General features: G+C 40.4%; 1 protein-coding gene across 2 annotated transcripts; it reads left to right on the top strand.

Moving 5' to 3' along the window:
- The first annotated feature begins 3,978 nt into the window (after window positions 1-3,978).
- On the top strand, window positions 3,979-23,109 carry LOC139609696 (NLR family CARD domain-containing protein 3-like). 2 transcript variants are annotated; one of them, XM_071464569.1, is made up of 13 exons: window positions 3,979-4,663; window positions 7,547-7,678; window positions 7,791-7,931; window positions 8,258-8,362; window positions 8,689-8,793; window positions 10,691-10,769; window positions 10,912-11,077; window positions 11,258-13,061; window positions 13,173-13,346; window positions 16,814-16,987; window positions 18,910-19,083; window positions 22,125-22,171; window positions 22,343-23,109. In XM_071464569.1, the coding sequence occupies exons 2-13, from the start codon at window positions 7,590-7,592 to the stop codon at window positions 22,864-22,866; spliced, it is 3,582 nt and encodes a 1,193-aa protein (XP_071320670.1). In that variant the 5' UTR covers window positions 3,979-4,663; window positions 7,547-7,589; the 3' UTR covers window positions 22,867-23,109. The 2 variants fall into 2 exon arrangements, with proteins under 2 accessions (XP_071320670.1, XP_071320671.1); XM_071464570.1 differs by lacking the exon at window positions 8,258-8,362 and having other exon boundaries at window positions 3,981-4,663.
- The last annotated feature ends 1,105 nt before the right edge of the window (window positions 23,110-24,214 follow it).

Genomic DNA, 24,214 nt, shown 5'->3' with positions numbered 1-24,214 from the left:
AGCCATAGTAATGCAGTCTTAACTTGATAATTTTTGCTTTTCCTAAGTCAATGCTTTGTGAATACAGGCCCTGATGATTAAACATTATTTTATCGTGAACACAGTGTTAAGATCTCACCTACTGTGAGTTGCACTGGAGCTGGAGACCCTTGGCTGGAGCACAAAGCAGCTGATTGGTAATTTTGGACAGCGGACTCTGAGTGGATTTTTTCAGGGGCATCATCAGTTACCAGCTGACACTTCAGCCAGTGTCAGTGTTTTCAGTCTGCCAGTAGACTTTCTTTATGGGGCTCTGTAAGCTTCTCTGCAGGCGGTTGTGGGCAGATTGTATTATCTGCCTGCATTTGTTGTAGGTTGATGCGAGATAATGCTTAGATAGGCCTAGATAGGTTTAGATAGGCCTACCTTTAGAGGAGACTCGTTGGCCAGGTGACTCTAAACTGTCAAAAATCTTCAAAAATGAAGTTGAGATTAAGTTTTTCATTTAAAAATGTTTGAACAGTTTTGCAAGTTCCCTTTTTACAGTGTATACCTGGTTTTCATCCTATTTTTCATCTTTTACAATGAATCATCTGGAAAGCGATAATACTCACGTACAGTGCATCCGGAAAGTATTCACAGCGCTTCACTTTTTCCACATTTTGTTATGTTACAGCCTTATTCCAAAATTGATTAAATTCATTTTTTACCTCAAAATCCTACACACAATACCCCATGATGACAAAGTGAAAAAAGTGTACTTGAGTATTCACAGCCTTTGCTCAATACTTTGTTGAAGCACCTTTGGCAGCAATTACAGCCTCAAGTTTTTTGAGTATGATGCTATAAGCTGGGCTAATCTATTTTTGGGCAGTTTCTCCCATTCTTCTTTGCAGAACTTCTCAAGCTCCATCAGGTTGGATGGGGAGTGTCAGTGCACAGCCATTTTCAGATCTCTCCGGAGATGTTCAATCGGGTTCAAGTCTGGGCTCTGGCTGGGTCACTCAAGGACATTCACAGAGTTATCCCGAAGCCACTGCTTTGTTATCTTGGCTATGTGCTTGGGGTCGTTGTCCTGTTGGAAGATGAACCTTCTCCCCAGTCTGAGGTCCAGAGTGCTCTGGAGCAGGTTATCATCAAGGATGTCTCTGTACATTGCTGTATTCATCTTTCCCTTGACCCTGACTAGTCTCCCAGTTCCTGCTGCTTAAAAACATCCCCACGGCATGATGCTGCCACCACCATGCCTCACTGTAGGGATGGTACTGGCCAGGTGATGGTCGGTGCCTGGTTTCCTCCAGACATGACACTTTCAGACCAAAGAGTTCAATCTTTGTTTCATCAGACCAGAGAATTTTGTTTCTCATGGTCTAAGAGTCCTTCAGGTGCGTTTTGGCAAATTCCAGGCAGGCTGTCATGTGCCTTTTACTGAGGAGTGTCTTCCATCTGGCCACTCTAACATACAGGCCTGATTGGTGGAGTGCTGCAGAAATGGCTGTCCTTCTGGAAGCTTCTCCTCTCTCCACAGAGCAACGCTGGAGCACTGTCAGAGTGACCACTGGGGTCTTGGTCACCTCTAAGGCCCTTCTGCCCCGATCACTCAGATTGGCCGGACGGCCTGGTGGTTCCAAACTTCTTCCATTTACAGATGATGGAGGCCACTGTGCTCATTGGGACCTTCAATGCTGCAGAAATTTTTCTGTACCCTTCCCCAGATCTGTGCCTTGATACAATCCTGTCTCGGAGGTCTACAGACAATTCCTTGGACTTCATGGCTTGGTTTGTGCTCTGACTTGCACTGTCAACTATGGGACCTTATGTAGACGGGTGTGTGTCTTTCCAAATCAAGTCCAGTCAATTGAATTTACCACAAGTGGACCCCAATCAAGTTGTAGAAACATCTGAAGGATGATCAGTGGAAACAGGATGCATCTGAGCTCAATTTTGAGTGTCATGGCAAAGGCTGTGAATACTTATGTACATGTAATTTTTTTTGTTTTTTATTTTTAATATATTTGCAAAAATTTCAAGCAACCTTTTTTCACTTTGTCATTATGGGGTATTGTGTGTAGAATTTTGAGGAAAAAAAAATGAATTTAATCCATTTAGTAACAAGGCTGTAACAGAGGCTGTATAACAAAATGTAGAAAAAGTGAAGCGCTGTGAATACTTTCCGGATGCACTGTACTTTTGCAGCTCATGGTTGTTACCTTGGTTGCCGTTTTTACAGTGTATCCACACATAATGCAGACCATTTTTACAATGTGTTCACTGATCCACTGATGCTCACCTTGATTATTCCCTTGTTCAAGTTGACACTGTTTTGTCAGTTTTTGCCAGTATATTCTCTGCTTCGTCTTGTTTTTTCTACATCCCCTTTTTATTTTATTTTTTTTATGGGTACATTGTCATTTTTACAGTAATTGCTTGAGTTGACAAAGTGTATCCCCCCAACTGTAATCTTTGTTATTGTGTTTTTGACAGTATATCATTTTGTTGTCATTACTTTGCAGTGTATACACTATATAATACAATATAATAATATTGCCAGTCCTCATCGGACTGTTGACGTCACCAATACTGATTACAGATTGATCCTAATAATAAGTGTGAATCCTGTAGGACATGCAGTCTGTCAGTGTAATGTAGTCCTGTAGTGTTGTAGTGACTCAATGTGACCACTGGATGGAAGTAAATAGTCTGAGTATTTCTCTATTTGTCAGTTTACAAAGAACAATATGACTATTGACATCAGTATTTATAGCAGATTAAGATTATCTGTGTTCACAGATAAAGTGTCATTATCAGACTGATGAACTTACACATACATACACCACTGGCAATAATAGTAATATACACACTAACATTATTACACATTTAGCACTATGTGGAAAGTTGCAGATTACTGACAAGGAGGACAGTGATCATGATAGCTTTTCTTTGTGTCCTTGTCACTTTAACAGTCCTGTTCCATCCACATTAATATGAAGCATGAATATTTGTATTGAAGACATCATTGTTGGTTTCAGTGTGGTTAACAGCAGTCATTAGTACAATTCTAATAACAAAATTTAAGTCTTTAATCATTGATGATCACTTGATGTCATCTGTGTTCATTAAAGATGATCTATGATACTTTTCTGAGTTTTTCCTCTCTTGTATTATGTTATATATCTTTTAGTGCATGTAAATGGTCTATTAGTTACAAGGCACAAAGTTCCCATTAAAGGGAATAACTCTTCCAGGGCAAAACCCAGTTTTCTCATTTGTATGAAATGCCTCGTTAGGGGTCCAGACCTTACTTCCTAGAACTATTGATGTCTCTTGAGGTGCTGTCCACCTGCAAGCTAGGCCTACTCATACACAAAGCACAGTCCATAACTACTTATAATGAAACATTTTCTTTAGTTTGGTAGCCATATTGAAAAGACATCATTTTCTCAAATGCCTGGAGAAATCTACTTCATTTTTTCTATGGTTCCCTCCACTGCTCCAAACATTACACTGTAAGATCAGCACTTCAAGGAGGACTGCTTCAAAAACTGCACAGTTGGATGCTTTATTTTTGTAATGGTTATTTCTGTAGTTCACACTTAATGTGGCCGAATAAGGGCTTCAGTTTCACAGCCTGTGCATTATTATTGTGGATCTGTGATTTTTATCTGGGTTACTGGTGACTTGATCATCAGCATCATAAACCAGCAAGATGGTGAAGTGGTGTTGACTGCATACCTTTGGTCATGAAGTCCGACTGTCTATTCCTCCATTATGTATTTTCCTTAAGTCAGGAGGAATATACATATAAAACATTAAATAGGGTTTTTCATGAAAGTATTCCAAGTGATGACTCTTTGCATGCAAAGTCTATTGCAGCTGTCAAGCTGCTTGATTTGCAGAAGTTCTCTTGACAGATCTGCATCCTTCCAACTTCCTGACAGTGGGTACGCTTGTTTTCCTGCTCCACTTCAACTTGTGAAGGTGGATCAGGTGTATCATCTTGTTCTGAATTGGACTCTGCTCAGACTGATAAGGCAGGACGAAGCTTAACTGCTACTGTTTACAGAGGCACATGGACAGAACATGTAGTTGTCATGGTAGTTGTAGTTGTTGACCAATCAGAGTCCAGTGTGCTCAACTTCAGAGGGGGGAGAGGGGGCCTTAAGGAGCCCTGAGTTCTAACAAAGCATTTCAAACAGAGGGTAAATAGAGCACAGTATAAGATGAACAGGGAAAGAAAAATATTGTCTTTTAAAACACTGGAGCATGTAAATCTATTTTAACACACACCAAGAATAAAATGAACACTAAAAATGGCCATAATAGTCCTCTTTAAACCGACATCATACAGTTTATCTTTTTCCCACAAGAGGGCGCCACATCATCATCATCATCGATGAAGAGTCAGAGTTCTTTAGAGTTAATACAAGGTGCATTGGAGCTCTACTGATCAATAATCAGCAGTAACATACTCCAGGTGTTTGGATATTTCCTAACGTTTGTGTCTCTAAACAAACACAAACTACAACTTAATATGTTCTTAAACTTTTAGTTTTGTGTGATAATTCCTGGCATTTTCGTCACTCCTGCACTTCCCCTCACACAGACTTCTCTGGGCGTTGCCTTGTAAGTATTTAGTTTCACTTTCAACGAACATTGTGGCACAGACCATTACTTCCATCAGAAGGTAATGTGAACGGTTTTTAATGTTCTTTTACTCGATAACGCCTGTCACTACAGGAGAAACTGTCGTAGAAGTTATTGTGGTACTGTAACTCTGAGCTGTAACACTGGAATAAGAGTAGAAGAGTTGATGGTCAGTAGTTGAACACAGTCATTATCACCGTGTTGTCCCACTTACTAATGACTGAGAACAGTTTTTCCCGCCTGAATCAGTCTGCGCGGAGATGAGCCGCTGCTCTCCCACTGTCGGAGCCACTAAATGCGGCTTGAGATCGGCTGGAGAGCCGCAGTCATTCATTTGAATGAATGAATAAGATGAGCTGACACGGTCCCTGAGACCTGGACACTGTCTCTTGTTTTCCTGATAACTAATGTCTGTAATTAGAGTCCTTCACAGGAAACTCTGGTGGCAGTTATTAGAAATTTACACACCCATAAACACTCATTATTATTCATTAAGTACTATATAAACATAACATATAAGTAATCTGCAGATGCTGGTGGTCACTTTGATCAGCTCACAAGCTTCAAAAGTGACTAAGGAAGGCAACAAAATGATGGAAAATAATATTTTGATAATAATCTTTTGTGAGCATGTTTCAAGCAGAAACAACAAAAATAAAATCTGTTTTCAATTAAAACTTGAAATTATATTTAATAAAATTATGAAGATATTAACTGAATATTTTGGGTCTGTGATTTGTGATTGTTGATAAGACGAAACAAAACGCTTGAAGGCACTTTGGGCACTGAGGCACTTGAATCGTGATTGATCATTTGTTGCTATTTTCTGACATTTTATTGACCAAATGATGAATTGATGTAGGTTCTGTAAATGCGATAAAACAAGATTTAAAACAGTAATATAGCAGTAAATGACTATTGTCTATGTAAAGATGTGGTGTTATGGTGTTCTCACATCCCCTCTGAGTGTCGTAATCTGAGTTTCTCTGTTTTCGATTTTGGTAACCAGGCTGGGAATGTGGGATGTTTGTACACTTGAGTCCCTCCTGTTAAACCACAGGCCTTCCCCATGTTTAAACACACAGGCTCTGCCCACAGGTGCTTCTCTTGTGTAAGTAACTTGATGCTACATTATGTTACATGCCTGTTTTCATTAATGACCAGCTACAGTAGCATGATAACATTAGCTGACTTGCCAGATAGATAGATGAGTTGGCAGAGGGAACCAAGGATTTCCTGAACCGCTTTGTCCTGCAGCACAGTGAGATGAGACATTGGCTGCTGCTGTAGCTGCTTCTCTGGCCTGCACGGATGTTGTGGAGAGGATGATTGGTATTGTCCCAGATGGCCAGCATCTTACAGTGCATGTGCCTCTCCACAACAGACTTGAGTCAGTCCAGACTGCCAAACACAGACCCAGCCTTTTTTAACCAGCTTGTCCAGCCTTCTTATGTTCTTGTCTGACATGTGGCTGCCCCAGCAGACTACGGTATATGCTTGCCACCATTGACGGATAAAACATGTGTAGCATTTTACTATGCACACCAAAGGACATGAACTCCCTGAGGAAAAAGAGCCCTTGCCCCTTGCCCCCATGATAGATGGCATCCATGTTCAGGGACCAGTCCAGTTTACTGTCCAGGTGCACACCTAGGTATTTATAAGTGAGCACCACCTCAATGTCCTTCCCTCTAACGTTGACTGGCTGAAGGGTAGACCTAGGGGCCCCTAGGGGGGAGTGGGAGAGAGAGGGTGTGGCAGGGTGGCTGAACAGAGGCCTGAGGTGTGGCTGATGAAGCATTTGTTTTCATCTGAGATGCTGGCGGTCCAGTGTAATATCTAGAGGCAGAACATTTAAAAAAAATAAAATAAATAATAAAACCTTACAGTTGCAGCTCTAGAATCTTTTAATTTTCAGTGTTTCTTTTGATGTGAAGTAAATTAAATCACAGTTGTTGGGTATGAAATTGTCAAATGTCAGATTAAATCAGTGGATCTCAGTCCTTCTATGTGTCAGTGGATGGAAATGGTCATCCATGCATTGTGTGTGTGCTTGGGCTGCTCTTCACTTAACTGGGGGTTCATGGCACCATCTAGTGGACTGATGGTAGAAATACAGCAGCTTGTGGCAGCTTGCTCTGCCTCACGCTGCTGTCTGACTGAATTTCAGCTGATGTGCAGTCCAGAGGAGAGCCATTAGCCCAAGCTTAAGGCATTGTACATCAGCAATCATATTGGCCATTGACAATTTAACTGGACGACAATAGAATGATTAGACTAGTTAAAATAGCACAACTAATCTATATTACCATTACATTACCAAGCAGCTGATGATTATTTTAATCCAATGGCCACCTAAAATACATAAATGTGTCTCCATCAGAGTTTGAAGACCACTTGGTGCTCATTCTGTGTTTTTTTTCAACCAGCACAACATATTTGTGAGGTCCTGCTAGCAAGCTTTGACTGACAGGGTAGATTGACTGTTGTTATGGGTTTAGCATTGGAGCATTCCAGGTCTTGCACTGAGTTATAGTATTTATAATGACACCAGTTTCAGCTCAGTGCCCGGTTCAGTTTGTCATTTGCTGAATAAGTAATTGCCCCTAAACTCTAACCCTAACCCCAACCCTACTGTTTAGTCACAGACGTGTCCTGGCTCAGATCTCTGTTTGTCCTTAACACATTTTCTATTGTCCCTGGGACAACTGGACACTGTTAATATTGACCCCTGACTCCCTATTGGCTTGGCCATTACGAAAACTTAACCATCAGGTTTTGTGTCAAGCCCAAAGCCTCCGCAAGTTGTTAGGGACCTACAGATAGTGATATTTCACTTGTAGCTAAAAAAGCTGAGAAAACATCCTGAGCTGGAGCCCCATAAGCCTCTGGTTCATGATGAATGTTTTCTCTCCACATGAAGGTAGAAAGCGCGTGTGAGCTGATGTGAATGTGAATTCAGCAGCATGGATCAGTGTGAGGACAGAGAGGAAGGAGCCCCTCCCTCTAAAATCACTCTGTGTGGGCAACATGAGAGCAAGACCAGAGCTCAGAGGTGAGATGAAGATTTCTAACTGTCCATGACTCTTCGCCATGTCAGAGCTCAGCAGTTAGATAACTTCATCGTCATAACTCACCCTCAAAGCTCTGTATGTGTTGTGTTGAAGCCCAGAGCAAGAGAAAATACCAGACTCTGCTGGACCTGGGCCAGATTGTGGACCTGAACCCAGCTGTGTGTCCATGAAGAGTGACTGCTCAAATGAACGCTACATTGATTTTAAAGGACAACAACCCTCTGCTGCAAAGAGGTACGCAGTTACTAACATTCTAACTTGAGTGATTCATGTTTAAACAGCTGTTCTCAAGGGAAGGTATATTAAATGTGTGTGTATTTACAGCATTGTTCTTCAAATGTATATTCTCATATCTGAATTTCTCATGAATTTCTCATGTTGTTTTCACATTGACTTACTCTGGAGTGCATGTAAAACAATTTGTCTCTTCAATGGGAAAAAAATAAATTCATCTCGGATGGCATAATAAAACAGCAAAGACACTGGTTTCTTAAATTATCTAGAGTACATTGTTTAACTTTGTTCTGGGTGCAGTGCAGATTATATTCCATGTCTTTCAGGAGGAAACTGGGAAAACCTGAACCCACCTGTGTGTCCATGAAGAGTGACTGGTTAAATGAACGCTACATTGATTTTAAAGGACAACAACCCTCTGCTGCAAAGAGGTACGCAGTTACTAACATTCTAACTTGAGTGATTCATGTTTAAACAGCTGTTCTCAAGGGAAGGTATATTAAATGTGTGTGTATTTACAGCATTGTTCTTCAAATGTATATTCTCATATCTGAATTTCTCATGAATTTCTCATGTTGTTTTCGCATTGACTTACTCTGGAGTGCATGTAAAACAATTTGTCTCTTCAATGGGAAAAAAATAAATTCATCTTGGATGGCATAATAAAACAGCAAAGACACTGGTTTCTTAAATTATCTAGAGTACATTGTTTAACTTTGTTCTGGGTGCAGTGCAGATTATATTCCATGTCTTTCAGGAGGAAACTGGGAAAACCTGAACCCACCTGTGTGTCCATGAAGAGTGACTGGTCAAATGATCGCAACATTAATTTTAAAAGACAACATTCCTCTGTTGCAGAGGGGTAAGATGTTACTAACATTCTAATATTACTGATTGTTTAGATTTTTTATTATGTACAGAATAAGACAAAGGCATACCTGTGAAACAGAGTGGATCAGTCCACAAGCTGCTAAAGTGACTAAGGAAGAAAATGAAATGATGAAGAAGGGGGATTAATGGATTACTAATCTGACAAGTCAATGTGGTTGCTGGACATATCTCATTCAAAGGCTATGAAACTGCTAAACCAAAAACCCCGGGCTCGACTGGCACTCCCAAAACGCAAGGGAATATCATGCACCTCCAGAGATTTATTGGTCTGTGAAAGATTGGAGCCAGCTGGTCAGCACAGACTCTCACAAATAAGGGTGATATACTGACCCAAGTTATATTCACGTCTGCTGCATGGATGTATTAAGGAGAACTAGATATCAATTTCCTATGAAAGTTGCTCACTGGGTACATAGGCCATAAAAGCCTTCATCACAGGGTTCTACACACTTTTTTGGATTCAAAAATCCAAAGAGTCCATCTCAAATCAGTCTGGCTAAAGAAGTGTAGGTGGAGGGCATTACAGAAGCTTAACAAAAAATACTGTAAACACAATAGGACCGGTTGATGGTTCTCCACAGTGTGCGTGGATGGTTTCTTGTAGCTGTTGATGGCCTGCAGGGGGGACGCTCAGCAGTTCAGACTTTCAGTTTTGCTATGCTACTCTGACACTACATTAAAGGGGAGTCCAGAGTAATGTTCTCTGGTGAATGCCATGTAAATGATGGTTCTGATATTGAGATCTGATAGATTTTGAGTTTGACATTTCTTGTTGTTTCAGAGGGCCTTAACAAGGGCATATATTACTGCCACTTTTTATTCCTGGTGTCTGCTACATGCTTCATTGTTCAAAAAATATATATATCTTCTTCTTCTGTACTCTAGTCACTCTGGATCTGAAACACTTTTGAGAGCTCAGGGCTCTTCAAAATCAACCTAATATCTTTATTAGTGGAACATATAGTATGGTAGTAGAGCTTCAGCTTCAGAGGAGGGAGGTTGAGGTTGCCCCCCAGCAGGGGGTTGTGGCTGTTACAGCTTTGGATCTGCCTTATCTGGTTGAGCTAGAGTCCGATCTTGAACAAGAAGATGATCTACTTCCACAAGCTAGACTGGAGCAAGAAAACAAGCATTGTGCTCATAGTAACTGAAAAATTACTTGAATATGGAAATATGTTCACAATCCCCCTTCCTGAGTTACAGCATTGAATAGGTGTTTTTGCAGAATATTATGACATCACAGTGAAATTGACCTTTGGCCATTTGGATATAAAATGTCAGTTCATTCTATCCTTAGAGACATTTGAGTTAAACTGTGTCATAATGTTATGGCCAAAAACAATAACCTTTGACAATTCACCAACAAATACTAATAAGTTCATCTTTGAGTCCAGTTGACTGTGCCAAATCTAAAGAAATTTCCTCAAGGCAGTCTTGAGATATCACACTTAAGTTCTGTATGGTGAAAATCTAATCAGTTCATCCTTGAGTCCAAGTGGACATTTGTGCTAAATTTGAAGAAGTTCCCTACCACTGAAGTTACTGAGGTATTGTGTTCACAAGAATGGGACAGACAGATAGACAACCTAAAAACATGATGCCTCTGGCCCTGATTGTCACTGGCATGGAGGCATAAAATAGTGAAAACCAGGAAAAAAAAGGATGTTGCATCAGCTAATCAGTTTGCTGATGTGCACGTCAGCACTATAAGTTGTTGAGATTTTGTAGGTATGCATGCCAGCTCCTCTGTGAACCCCTGGAATTTACAGGTACCCATATCACCATTCTCCGCATAGGTTCACAAATACATTTATATTTATATTTGCAGAACCAGTGATCAAAGTTAATTCTTCATGATTCCTCCTCAGAGTGGACCAGAAGAGCTCAGAGGTTCCTAGTGGTCACTCTTCCCAGCAGCATCAAGCACACCTGGACTCCATATTTATGGTCTGTACATGTACAGCTACTTAAAAATAATCTCCATGCTAAACTTTTTACATCACTGGATTGTCAGTTTGTCCCACGTGGATCTGACGTTTAGCTTCATGATTTTAGTTTGATGTGTCGCTCATACAGTTTTCTGTTCTAGAGTGCAGATTACCCAGAATGCTTAGAAAGTCAGAAGGAGGATGAGGAGATGTTAGATGATGAGAATGAAGAGCAGAGGAAGAGCAGCGGGGAGGCATTTCTGAAGATCACACTGAACTTCCTGATGAGCATGAAGCAAGTGGAGCTGGCTGACTGTCTGCAGAGCAGTAAGATGATTCCTCTAAAGATTTAACATGATAGTTAGATGAGAGACATTTATTAATGTCTCAAGACATGTCGGGACATATGTTCATATATGCTTTCTTTAGGGGAATCATATTATCATATTTTCTTTAGAAATCACTTTAAAACAATTGATATTATTTCTTGTGTGTTTGTTCACTCAGGAAATTCTACTGCAGTCTGTCAACGTAAACTCAAATCTAACCTGAAGAAGAAGTTCCAGTGTGTGTTTGAGGGGATTGCTAAGGCAGGAAACCCCACCCTTCTGAATCAGATCTACACAGAGCTCTACATCACAGAGGGAGGGGCTGGAGAGGTCAATGATGAACATGAGATCAAACAGATTGAAACAGCATCCAGGAAACCAGTTAGACCAGAAAAAAACATCAGGCAAGAAGACATCTTTAAAGCTTCACCTGGAAGAAGTGTACCAATCAGAACAGTGATGACAAAGGGAGTAGCTGGCATTGGGAAAACAGTCTTAACACAGAGGTTCACTCTGGACTGGGCTGAAGACAAAACCAACCAGGACATACAGTTCACATTTCCTTTCACTTTCAGAGATCTGAATATGCTGAAAGAGAAAAAGTTCAGCTTGGTGGAACTTATTCATTACTTCTTTACTGAAACCAGAGAAGCAGGAATCTGCAGATTTGAACAATTCCAGGTTGTTTTGATCTTTGATGGTCTGGATGAGTGCCAACTTCCTCTGGACTTCCACAACACTGAGATCCTGACTGATGTTACAGAGTCCACCTCAGTGAACTTGCTGCTGACAAACCTCATCAGAGGGAACCTGCTTCCCTCTGCTCGCCTCTGGATAACCACACGACCTGCAGCAGCCAATCAAATTCCTCCTGAGTATGTTGACATGGTGACAGAAGTCAGAGGGTTCACTGACTCACAGAAGGTGGAATACTTCAGGAAGAGGTTCAGAGATGAGGATCAGGCCAGCAGGATCATTTCCCACATCAAGACATCAAGAAGCCTCCACATCATGTGCCACATCCCAGTCTTCTGCTGGATCACTGCTACAGTTCTGGAGGATGTGTTGAAAACCAGAGAGGGAGAAGAGCTCCCCAAGACCCTGACTCAAATGTATATCCACTTCCTGGTGGTCCAGACCAAAGTGAAGAACATCAAGTATGATGGAGGAGCCAAGATAGATTCACACTGGAGTCCAGAAAGCAGGAAGATGATTGAGTCTCTGGGAAAACTGGCTTTTGAGCAGTTGCAGAAAGGAAACCTGATCTTCTATGAATCAGACCTGACAGAGTGTGGCATAAATATCAGATCAGCCTCAGTGTACTCAGGAGTGTTCACACAGATCTTTAAAGAGGAGAGTGGGCTGTACCAGGACAAGGTGTTCTGCTTCGTCCATCTGAGTGTTCAGGAGTTTCTGGCTGCTCTTCATGTCCACATGACCTTCATCAACTCTGGAGTCAATCTGATGTCAGAAGAACAATCAACATCCAAGATGTCTGATAGTAGAAATGATGAAGCTACAGAGACACATTTCTACCAGAGTGCTGTGGACAAGGCCTTACAGAGTCCAAATGGACACCTGGACTTGTTCCTCTGCTTCCTCCTGGGTCTTTCATTACAGACCAATCAGATTCTTCTACGAGGCCTGCTCACACAGACAAGTAGTGGCTCACAGACCAATCAGGAAACAGTCCAGTACATCAAGAAGAAGCTCAAAGAGACTCTCTCTGTAGAGAAAAGCATCAACCTGTTCCACTGTCTGAATGAACTGAACGATCATTCTCTAGTGGAGCAGATCCAACAGTCCCTGAGGTCAGGAAGTCTCTCTACAGATAAACTGTCTCCTGCTCAATGGTCAGCCCTGGTATTCATCTTACTGTCATCAGAAAAAGACCTGGATGCATTTGACCTGAGGAAATACTCTGCTTCAGAGGAGGCTCTTCTGAGGCTGCTGCCAGTGGTCAAAACCTCAAACAAAGCTCTGTAAGGGTATTGATAGTTGGAGTTAATCATTATTATATAAACACATTGCTTTCTTTTCGTCAGGGGAGAAAATTAATGCCTTTCTTCTTTAATTACTTATCATCTTTTCAGACTGAGTGGCTGTAATCTCTCCGAGAGAAGCTGTGAAGCTCTGTCCTCAGTTCTCAGCTCCCAGTCCTCTAGCCTGAGAAATCTTGACCTGAGTAACAACAACCTGCAGAATTCAGGAGTGAAGCTGCTGTGTGCTGGATTGGAGAGTTCACATTGTGCATTGGAATCTCTCAGGTCAGATCAAGTAACTGTTTGTTTTAAATGAATGGAGATAAATTGTTATATTATAGTGATAACACTTTTAGTATTTAACAGAATATTACATAAAAATCATTTGAACGACATTTAGACTTAGTGTCAAATATTCACGTTAAGATTGACCTTGTAGCAGTTTCAATCACTTTTCCATGTTATTCTGGGGAAAAAGGGGACAGCTTTTGAGTTTCTACATGGAGTTGGAACTGCATTTGCTCAGTTTTGCATGTTCTAGCTCTTCTTCACTAACCAACACACATATACATAGAGATGAATCAGACAGTAAGTATTAGTTTAAATTTTAATAATCACTATAACATTGGCTGACTATTGTGGTTAATTGTGTTTAATTAACTACACTCACATTAGGTACTGTAATGTCAACCAACAACATGTGTGGCAATCAATAAACATGGCAGTGACAGCACTCCTCCAGAGATTTTTCAACCCATTAATTTCCTTTTAACACAGAAGTTAGTGGGTATAAGCGGGTTCTTTAAATGCATGTAAACTTGACTCCTAGATTGGCACCTTTCAGACTATAAGACAAGTTCCTCTTTCTGTTCAGAGCAATGTCATCACATCCACACAGAGCACAAACATATAGACACAGGAGAGAAAGAGTTAGTAGCAGCTGAGCCTCCCTGTGAGACACTTTGATCGGTGATTGTGTTTCTAAAACTTATTTCAGGGTTGCAGCTCACTCTTTCATCCCCGATCATAGTGTAGCTGCTGTGTTTGTGGTTTAACAGCACTGTTCTGGACAGGTGACAGGTGTGTCTACAGTATCTGTGCTCTGAGAGACATTACAGCATAACAACAACAACAACAATAATAATAATAACAATAATAATAATAATGAATAATAATACATTTGCTATTCCTTTGTTTACAGAGTGGGCATGCAGCAGACAAACCCAGAACTGCTACTGGTCCCAGCAAAGATGTGTTTGACATGTTATTATTTTAATGTTTAATTGCAAACATTCATTTGATCTCACAGTCAAAAAGGATGGTTTGTGAGGCAAGTTTTCCTTCATTAGGTCTTTTTGTATTAGGTTTGTACAATCAGTAGAGCTTAAAACAATAGTTCATGATCTGTCTCTTAGTCAACTGACTCTGTATCAAACGTATTTATCAGCTTTAGATGTTTTCAGTCAATCAGATCAGTCAGTTAATCAGCAAGTCCTCATAGCTCATAGTTTTTTGTAGTGTATTAGTGTGTTTTTGTCGGTTGGCGACTTTATTCTGCGTTGTTGTTTTGTCTGATGATGAAGAAAATAGTGTACATGAAGGAGGACCTCCTTGCTTTACAATGTACCAGACATGGAGTTAAACATCCCATACAGACTGATTTGAAGGTGCAGTACCAAGGAAGCAGAGCCGGGGCTAAGCTAAAGGCTAAACTAAAGGCTAAACTAAAGGCTAGGAGCTGCAGTTATAAGCCTTTTCTACCATCAATCCTCATGAGCAATGTCAAATCTCTGGCTAACAAGTGTAATGATGTGTGGATATACCTGGCCACACTGCAGGAGGTACAGAGACACCAGAGCAAATGGAAAGAATAAAGGTGGAGAACTGGTTCTGCTTGTGAACAATAGATGGTGCAACCCCAGTTATATCACAGTGAAAGAGAAGATCTGCTGTTGGCATATTGAACTGTTGGTATTCGGCTATGTACCTGTACCTCTCATATCTTTATCATTGTTGTCGATAATCAACCACAGGTGGAGCCTGCAGTTGCATGTGACGTCATTCATGAGACTTGTGAGAGTACAGACCCAGCACTAATGCATTTTGTAGTCATGTCACCTCCACCTCTCACTTTTCTGGCTTTGGTCAATATGTAGACTGTCCCACAATGGAAACTAGACACTTGATCTGCTGTATGCACATGTCGAGAAGGCTTACACTGCTTCAGCTCTACCACTGCTTGGCAGATCTTTCAGCCTTTGAACAAACCCTGTGCACTGAGGCTGCAACCACCAGCTCATTCAGGAACTGGACCCTTGAGGCCAATGAGTCTCATTGGCCTCAAGTGACTGTTTTGAGTTCACAGATTGGAATGTAGGTAACAGCACAGTTCTGGCTCCATTCTTGTTCACCCCATTCAAATCCTTTAGCCAGCCAACATTCATGCAATGGACATTGAGGTGATGCTCACTTATAAATACTTAGGTGTGCACCTGGTCCACCCCTCTGCATGAATGCCTGCTACTCGAAGGGGCGGAGCCAGCTCTATTTCCTCAGGACACTCGATCGTTTGGCCGCTGCAGTAAAGTACTTTTGCATGCTGCGATCTGCTGGGGAAACAGCATGTCAGACAAAAGCACAAGCAGACTGGATAAGCTGGTTAAAAAGGCTGGCTCTGTGCTTGGCAGCAGTCTGGACTGACTCAAGACTGTTGTGGAGAGATGCATGCACTGTAAGATGTAGGCCATCTTGGACATTACCAACCATCCGTTCCACAACATTCTAGCAGGCCAGAGAAGCAGGCGCAGCAGCACCCAACGTCTCATCTCGTTGTGCTTCACGACTAAGCAGTTCAAGAACTTAGGGCTGTCAATCGATTAAAATATTTAATCGCGATTAATCGCATGAGTGTTCATAGTTAATCATGATTAATCGCATATTTTTAATCTGTTCTAGATGTAGGCCTACCTTAAACTGATTGTAATACTCTTTTCAACATGAGAATAGACAAATGATTGCTTTATGCAAAAAAAAATCATGTTTATTTATTGCTACAATGAGAAATACTCTCAGTTCAAGTAACTAACATGCAAACTGCATTGTAAAACAAGATGCTGAAATAAATATGGTTTGCTTCATGCGAGGGGGGGGGGGCGCCGCGCTCTCTGCATCCGCTGTGTGCTTGGCCTACAGGTGGTATTTGAGACTAGACGTACCCCGGTGGTACGTAAATTCACCGCGACAATAAACACAAATTACTTTTGTCCTGTCAAGAGAGCCATCTGGCAAGACTTTGAAGCTGAACTTGCCATTCAAAATATCTTTTTTATCCATTACTGCTCACGACGACCTCGGTGCATTGCTTCCTGATTTCCCAAACTACGGAGTGGCCCGAGGTTCAAATGTCACAAGCGTTAATTCACGTTAAAAAAGATTAATCCCGTTAAAGGCATGTTGCGTTAACGCGTTAATAACGCGTTAACTTTGACAGCCTTACAATCCTTTGTTCCTACTGCCATCACACTATTTAACACTACAGCCAAAGGCAGTGGCTCGTGACATGGACTAAAATCTAAACTGCATACATTAGTAAACCGCTGGACAAATTGAATTTCCCAGTTTAATTTCGGTTAGTTTTCAAATATATTAGTTTACCATGAGCTGTAGAGCAGTTTTAGAATTTTGCCTGCCCTTTTTTGCCTGTCCTTTCAACACAAATGTTATTTGTCCTCTTCTTCATATTTCCTTTTCAGACTCAGTGGCTGTAATCTTTCAGAGAGAAGCTGTGAAATTCTGTCTTCAGTCCTCAGCTCACAGTCCTCTAGTCTCAAAGACCTGGACCTGAGCAACAACAACCTACAGGATTCAGGAGTGAAGCTGTTGTGTGCTGGACTGAAGATAGCACATTGTACCCTGAAAACTCTAAGGTCAGAATTCATTAACCTGTTTAACTGATGATCCTATGAAATCTGATTTATATTAGTGGATTAGGGAATTTCCATGAGGACTTTTGCTTTAGTTCTTCAATTATTCAATTCCAAAGACGGCATTATTGGAATATCCCTACATTTAATCCTAAGTGGTCATGTGCAAATCAGCAACACCTCAGCAGGTGATGGAAACAAAACAATCTGTGAAATACAATGCAAATATTTCCTGCACAACAAAATCACAGTTCCCTTTTATTACAGATATTATAACCAGCAGGCCTTCCTTCAGCAAATGTTCTTATTCTTAAATTGGCTGGAGAAAGGGAGTAACAGTGCCAGCTCAAAGAGCTTACCAGGATCATCCCCTAATTAAAATGAGCATACATAAAAATGAATGGGTTTGCAGAATGCAAGCAGTGCAAGACTTGTAAATCTAGTCAACATGACAACAGCTCTAGAGCTTTTGCTATGAACCCTTACATGGGAATTGGAGTAGTTCAATCTAGTGACCACTTTTTCAAAAAAGTTTATTTGGATAAATTCAAAAATGTTGTTGTGCTGTCTTTGCAACAGGCACATTGAGAAACCACAATCACAAAATGTTTTCTGTCAAAACTGTACTGTGTACTGTAGAAGGCATAATTTTTATGGGACTTGTAATTACAGAAACCTAATACTGTTTTTCATCCCTCGATGTTTCCAATTTAGGTTGATTATGAGACTTTTATGAAATCTTTTTAATATTTTCAATGCTAAGATTGATTATTATTTACCCAGCAGCTATTTTATATTTATTAATAGCAGCATGGGTATATTGCTCAGACTGTGCGAAATGAAACATAGTAAGCCTGTCCTTAAGATATTTATTTATTTATTTATTACTGTGGATTGTGAAGACCAATACATCAATTCTTTTAGAACAGTGACATTTTAATTCTATTTAAGGAAACACCATCTTGTTTGGATTATCTGGCTGGATTATTATTTGCTGATTGCAGGGAGCTCAAGAGAGAGAGAGAGATCAACTGCTGGATGACCTAGGTTGACTTTTAATAAAAGAGAGTGGTGCCTTGCACTGTCACAACAGAAACGTCGTACCTACAGATTTCTACATCCTGCTAGTCTCAATATAAAGAACATTTCCAGTTATGAAATTAGACTCTGACAGCATCTGTAGTCTAAACCACTGATGCACATAAAATACACAAAATGGAAACTGATGTGTTACTATAGCAACAGAGAATGCTGGGTGAAAGGGTGAAATTAATAAATGGGCACGAAAAACCAGATCATATTTTCACAATTCTAATGGACACACACACAGTAACTCGAAACTTAAACTGAATCAATAAACGTGTTGCCCATGATAGAAGACAAGACATCCTTCAATTTATATTAAAGTAAAAACTGACCAATTTGAAAATCAGTTGTTTGGCAGTTTTGGCACTTAAAAAAAAATTTAATGGTTTTCTAAAACCATTACTGTCAAAACTTTGCTACGGTTAGGCTTTAACATTAATAAAGAACACAAAAACAACATACAAACAAAGGAGACAGCCTGCAACTAGTGTCACTTTTGTTAGTTTTGTCTGTATTTCTTATCTCACATATGAGGGTAAAATGGGCTGTTATGATTGGTCCAGACTTCATGGAAGCCCAATAAGTGTTTTCTTTACTGTTTTAGAGAGGGAAACATTTTAAGTGTTTGTTGTGTTTTGTGTTTATTATATTTGAATTTTCATTTCAGCAATTAAAAATAAAAGTTAGGCCAATGGTCTCCAGGTCATTTAGAGTGGGCCAGTTGTATAATTGGGTGGGCCCAGGCTCATTAGGCTCACCCATAATGCTGCGCCTGATCCCCATGCTCAAGGACAGTTTCACTATCCTGGGAAAGCATGTGTTATTTTGTGTGTTTACAGTCTTTCAGGCTGTCTGATCACAGAGGAAGGCTGTGGTTCTCTGGCCTCTGCTCTGAGCTCCAACCCCTCCCATCTGAGGGAGCTGGACCTGCGCTACAATCATCCAGGAGACTCAGGAGTGAAGCTGCTGTCCGCTGGACTTGAGGATCCAAAATGGAGACTGGATATTCTCAGGTATGGAGAGATCTGCTGCAGCCACAGACTGATATAGGAGGAAGAGCAGAAAACATTTTCTATGTCACAGCTGATGACAGAGCTCTCCAGGATTAGAGCAGACACACATGTCTCACACACGGAATCTAGAAGTTCAGCATCTCACCTATTTTATATGTATGATGTGCACTTCTTGCAGCAAAAATAGACAGAGAAAAGACCTGTTGACAATCATATTGACATCATACCAGCAATGTTACTCAAAACTGACACCTTCCACTATAGTTTCTGTGTCTAGGCTGAATTTGAACATGAAAAGATATATATTTGGAGGCTTTTTATGCCTTTATTATAGTTCAGTGGAGACTGACAGGAAAGGGGGTAGAGAGAGGGGAATGACATGCAGGAAAGAGTCGGACTGGTTGGGAGTCAAACCGGTGACTGACTGCTGGAGTGCCTTGCGCTGAACATGGTATGCACCCTAACCATGCGACTACCGGGCCGCCCAATATAGATATATTTTTTAACCATTTTAGTTCCATCTTTTGTGGTACTATCTGCAGAGAAATCCAACATTCATGTATCCAGGCGTGGATCTAGAGAAATATTTATGGGGTGGCAAGAGGGAGACTTGTAAGGGGTGGCAGAAATATATACGCTGATTCAATCACAAACAGTCATATATATCATTATTTCCTTGGAAATAAACCCCAAATGAAGATTTTAACTTACATTATTGTGGCACATGAGTAAAGCACTAAACAGAATTATCTAAAGGTTTACCTGTCTATACTATGTACATATATGTACAGTGCACTGTGTTGATGTCTTATGCTAAAATTAAAAAAAACTTTTCCCCTCATCAAGTCCCCATAATGACAAAGTTAAACAGAGTTTTTTGCAGACGTTTTAAAAATTTAAATTTAAAATTTATTAAAAAGGAAAAACTGAAATATCACATTGACAAAACTATTCAGGCACTAATATGAAACTTTGCTCAGGTTTCCTCTGGAAGTTTTTCCATCTCCTCACAGGATTATGGAGCTCAGCCAGAGTGACCATCAGGTTTTTGGTCTCAGCCAAGGCTTTTATCCCTGGTGCCTCAGTTAGTCCAGGTCCAGAATCCTGGCTGTTCTAGACTTTACCCTTTAACAATGATGGAGACCACTGTAATCTGAGCCTCGACACAATCCTGTCTCTGAGCTCTTCAGAGGCTCCTTCCTCTTCACGGTTTCTGCTCTGATCTGCATCATCAGCTATGACACCTTACAAGTGTGTCTTTCCACATCATGTCCAGTCAGCTGAATTTACTACAAGTAGACTCCATTCAAAGTGTAGAAACATCGCAGAGATGATCAAGAGAAGTAAGAGGCACAGAGTCTGAATACTTATGTCAATGTGATATTTCAGTTTTTCCTTTTTAATAAATACAAAAAAAAATCCAAAATTCTGTTTTCACTTTGTCATTATGTGTTATTGACTCTAGAAGATGAGTGACATTTTATTTTAGCATGAGGCTGCAACATAACAAAATAGGAAAAAATTGAAGGGGTCTGAAGACTTTCTGACTGATCTGTATATCCACAATGTCACTTGAAATCAATAAAATAAGAGACTAAACGTCTGAAATGAGACAAAAATTTAGGGCCACCTTTAAACCTTCTCTAAAACTTAAAATCACCAACTGTCGCTTTGTGATGCTACACATCTGCCAATGATCGAAGATGTACAGTGTTTATTTAGTAATGCTGATTAAACAAAATTGGTTTCTCTGAGCTTCAGCCTGAAAATGTGATGAAAGTGCTCAGGTAGTGAGCTGTGTATGAACTGTCACTGCATTTGCTGACTGATATGGCTTTTAGTTTGGGCAGGGAGTGAGTGATTTTAGTTTAGATTGAATCTGTAATACAATCAAACACAAGTTACTATTACTACATACAACACACTTCAACACAAGAACCCCACAACCACCGCATGTCCTCTCCATGCGCCGGGCAGCACACTGTGGAGAGGCTGTTTCCTCACACCTCATTCCACCAATGTATGATCTGCCGACAACCGTTGCCCCCGAACTATTCATGAACCATTCCCACGGAGATGAGGTTGGGTCTATCTCTTGGTGCATTCGCTTGCACTCAGAAATCAGATATTACTCTTGTAAATTTCCGACCAACCATAACTTTTCATTTGAAATAGATTTTCCAAAACTGGGATGGCAGCTTGGGTGGCAAGGCATTTTTTAGGGGTGGCAACTGCCACCCTATGCCAGTTGTGTTACTGCATGTATCCTGTAAACAGAGAGAGCTGGCAGCAGCAACGCAGCAGACATGCAGCCAATGTGAACACATGTATGTTTCTCCAGCGTAAAGGTTTTTGAAGCATTCCTCCTTGAACTGGCTCACAGTAAAATGTTTGAAGCAGTGGAGGGAACTGGAAAATGAAGTGGAAAAAATGAAATGCGGGAATAGAAAGTAGGGGAATGACAAGCAGCAACAAGCTCACCATCTGATTATATTACAGAGAGTTTTAATCATTTGCAACCCTTCTGCCTTCACACACTGCATGACAGTTGGTGCTGTTCATGTGACATTGAACTTAGCACACAAAGGAACACTGACTAGATGTCATCGAGCACACTACAAGTCTCAATCTCAGTGACCGCATTACTAGTAAAACTTAACACTTGCCTGTTGTGTCCATTGTGTCTGAGGTTTCTTTTGATTTTCTTGGTAAAAAAAATTGTAAAATTTAGCACAATCTCATTAGGTACATCCATATTTCTTTTCAAATATCACGCTGATCTATGTTGATTTAATTTTGAAAACAACACATATACAGGACCAGGCTTTGTGGTCACTCCCAGTTTGAGAAAGCAGGGTTTGCTTGCGGAGCAGTCATAATAGTCATAATAGAAGTCATCATCAGTCATAATAGAAGCTAAACAGTGAACCATTGTCTTACAATGTAAGGTTGTTATAACAATCTGCGTATGGGAGCCATGTAATGTCCATGTTTACATGCTGAAAGATAATGTGCTGGTCTAATCCCCCTCCAACTTTCAGGGTGGAGCCTGGTGGAGTGCAATGGTTGAGACCAGGTCTGAAGAAGTGTAAGTGTGTTTCTAATTTGATTCATGAAAATATAGCAGCACATTCAACCACCCTCAAAATGTCACAGCACTGATTCAAATCACTGATGTCATGATTCATCAAACTGTGAATAAATGTTCAGATGATAGATCAATAACTGCAGCTGTATTGTGCCTTGTTCTTTCCATCAGATTCCTGTGAACTGACACTTGACACAAACACAGCACACAGAAAGATCAAACTGTCTGACAACAACAGGAAGGCAATGTATGTGGAGGAGAATCAGTCATATCCCGATCATCCAGAGAGATTTGACTGGCCTCAACTGCTGTGTAGAGATGGTCTAACTGGTCGCTGTTACTGGGAGGTCGAGTGGAGAGAAGACGTTTATATATCAGTGAGTTCCAGAGGAATCAAAAGGAGAGGAGACAGTAAAGACTGTGTATGTGGAAGGAACGATCGGTCCTGGAGTCTAAGCTGCTCTGAAGTTCACGGTTACTCTGTCTGGCACAATAACAGAGAAACCCCTGTCTCCTCCTCCTCTGTCTCTCACAGAGTAGCAGTGTATGTGGACTGGCCTGCTGGCACTCTGTCCTTCTACAGAGTCTCCTCTGACTTGATGATCCACCTCCACACCTTCAACACCACATTCACTGAACCTCTCTATCCTGGGTTTGCAGTCTTGTGGTCTGGTGCCTCAGTGTCTCTGTGTTGAGTGTAGCAGTGAGTCTCCTTGTCTCACTTTTGAACAGATTCAGTTACAGTTCAGTCTGTACATGTCTGTCTGTTTCACTACATCATATTCAGATTTTATTTTATAACTCTTCTAAATGTTAACTTGTAACTTCTGACTCTTCCTATCATTTAAAGTATGGAAGCACTAGATAAAAATGTTGACTTTTTTTTAATACTGTCATTTTCTTGTCTTTTCACAATAAAAGCATCACTGTGACTATCATTGTTTTGTCTTTCTCTGAATCTTAGGACAACTGAGCTGATTCAGTTCAACTTGAAATGATGTCACAGTTTGTTTGAAAGGTCTGCCAAAAGGCAAAGAGAGTCCCTAAAATGGTCTTGAGGCTCTGTGATGAAGGTTTATGTCCAGAGGAAAGACTGAGTTCTAAGAATTCTAAGTTCTAAGAAATGAGGTTAACAATGTCTGTGCCCAAGAGGCTTGAGGGGGTTGATGACTGTATAGAAGTTTTGAGGTTTTTAGTTCAATCCTGAGACAGAGATTTAATTTTCAAGGCCAAGACCAGAGGAAGAACTTGTTTTTGTCCCAATCTCTAAAGCTGTTGGAAGACATCCAAAGTTCTGAGGTCATGGCAGGGGCGGACTAGGGCAAAAAAGTGGCCGGTGCTTCCGGCTGCTTCTCTAAAACCTTAACATGTCTAACTAGCACACACTATGTACTTTTGCTTTACTATCTTATCCAATCTCCTTGCACTTATTAAAAGATGTATTACTTAATACTTCTGGATCAAAGCTTTGATAAAGGCATCTGCCAAATGACTAAATGTAAATGTAAATATTAACTGCATTAATATATGAGTAGAACTTCAATGTTGTCATGGTGGAGCTGGGCTAGGCTTTTAGGTAAGAGTGTATCATATTATATAAAGTGAGATTAGGTTTCTATTTCAAATATCAATAGTAACTGTAGCTGTGAAATATAGTGTCTCTGAAATGTAAAAGTATAAAGTATAAAGAAGCAGAAAATGGAAATATTCCAGTACAAATCTTAATCTTAATTCACTAAAAAGGTGGTTGAATTCTTCCAATGTAACTTGTACATTACAAATTGGTCTCAATAAAGCCTTCACAGTTTTATTTAATGATGGACCACGTTCAAGTAAAACTGTTCAATACTGACCATCAACAAACTCTGCTTCTATTCTTATTCCATGGCTTCTATGGCAAACTTTGATGCAACATGGCAGAGATTGAATATATAATTAAATAAATAAATCAAAGACCTCTAATTTAAAGATTAGGCCTAAAATAAATTTCCTGTGCTCACCTTTCCGGAATGACCTTTGATTTTTTTCTGGGCTGCTCTCATT

The sequence above is a fragment of the Trachinotus anak genome, unplaced genomic scaffold (assembly GCF_046630095.1).
Source record: "Trachinotus anak isolate AG129_WGS33_773 ecotype Australia unplaced genomic scaffold, CSIRO_AGI_Tana_v1 ptg000026l, whole genome shotgun sequence".
NCBI classification, from domain to species: domain Eukaryota; kingdom Metazoa; phylum Chordata; class Actinopteri; order Carangiformes; family Carangidae; genus Trachinotus; species Trachinotus anak.
This window is presented reverse-complemented; position numbering and strand designations above follow the sequence as displayed.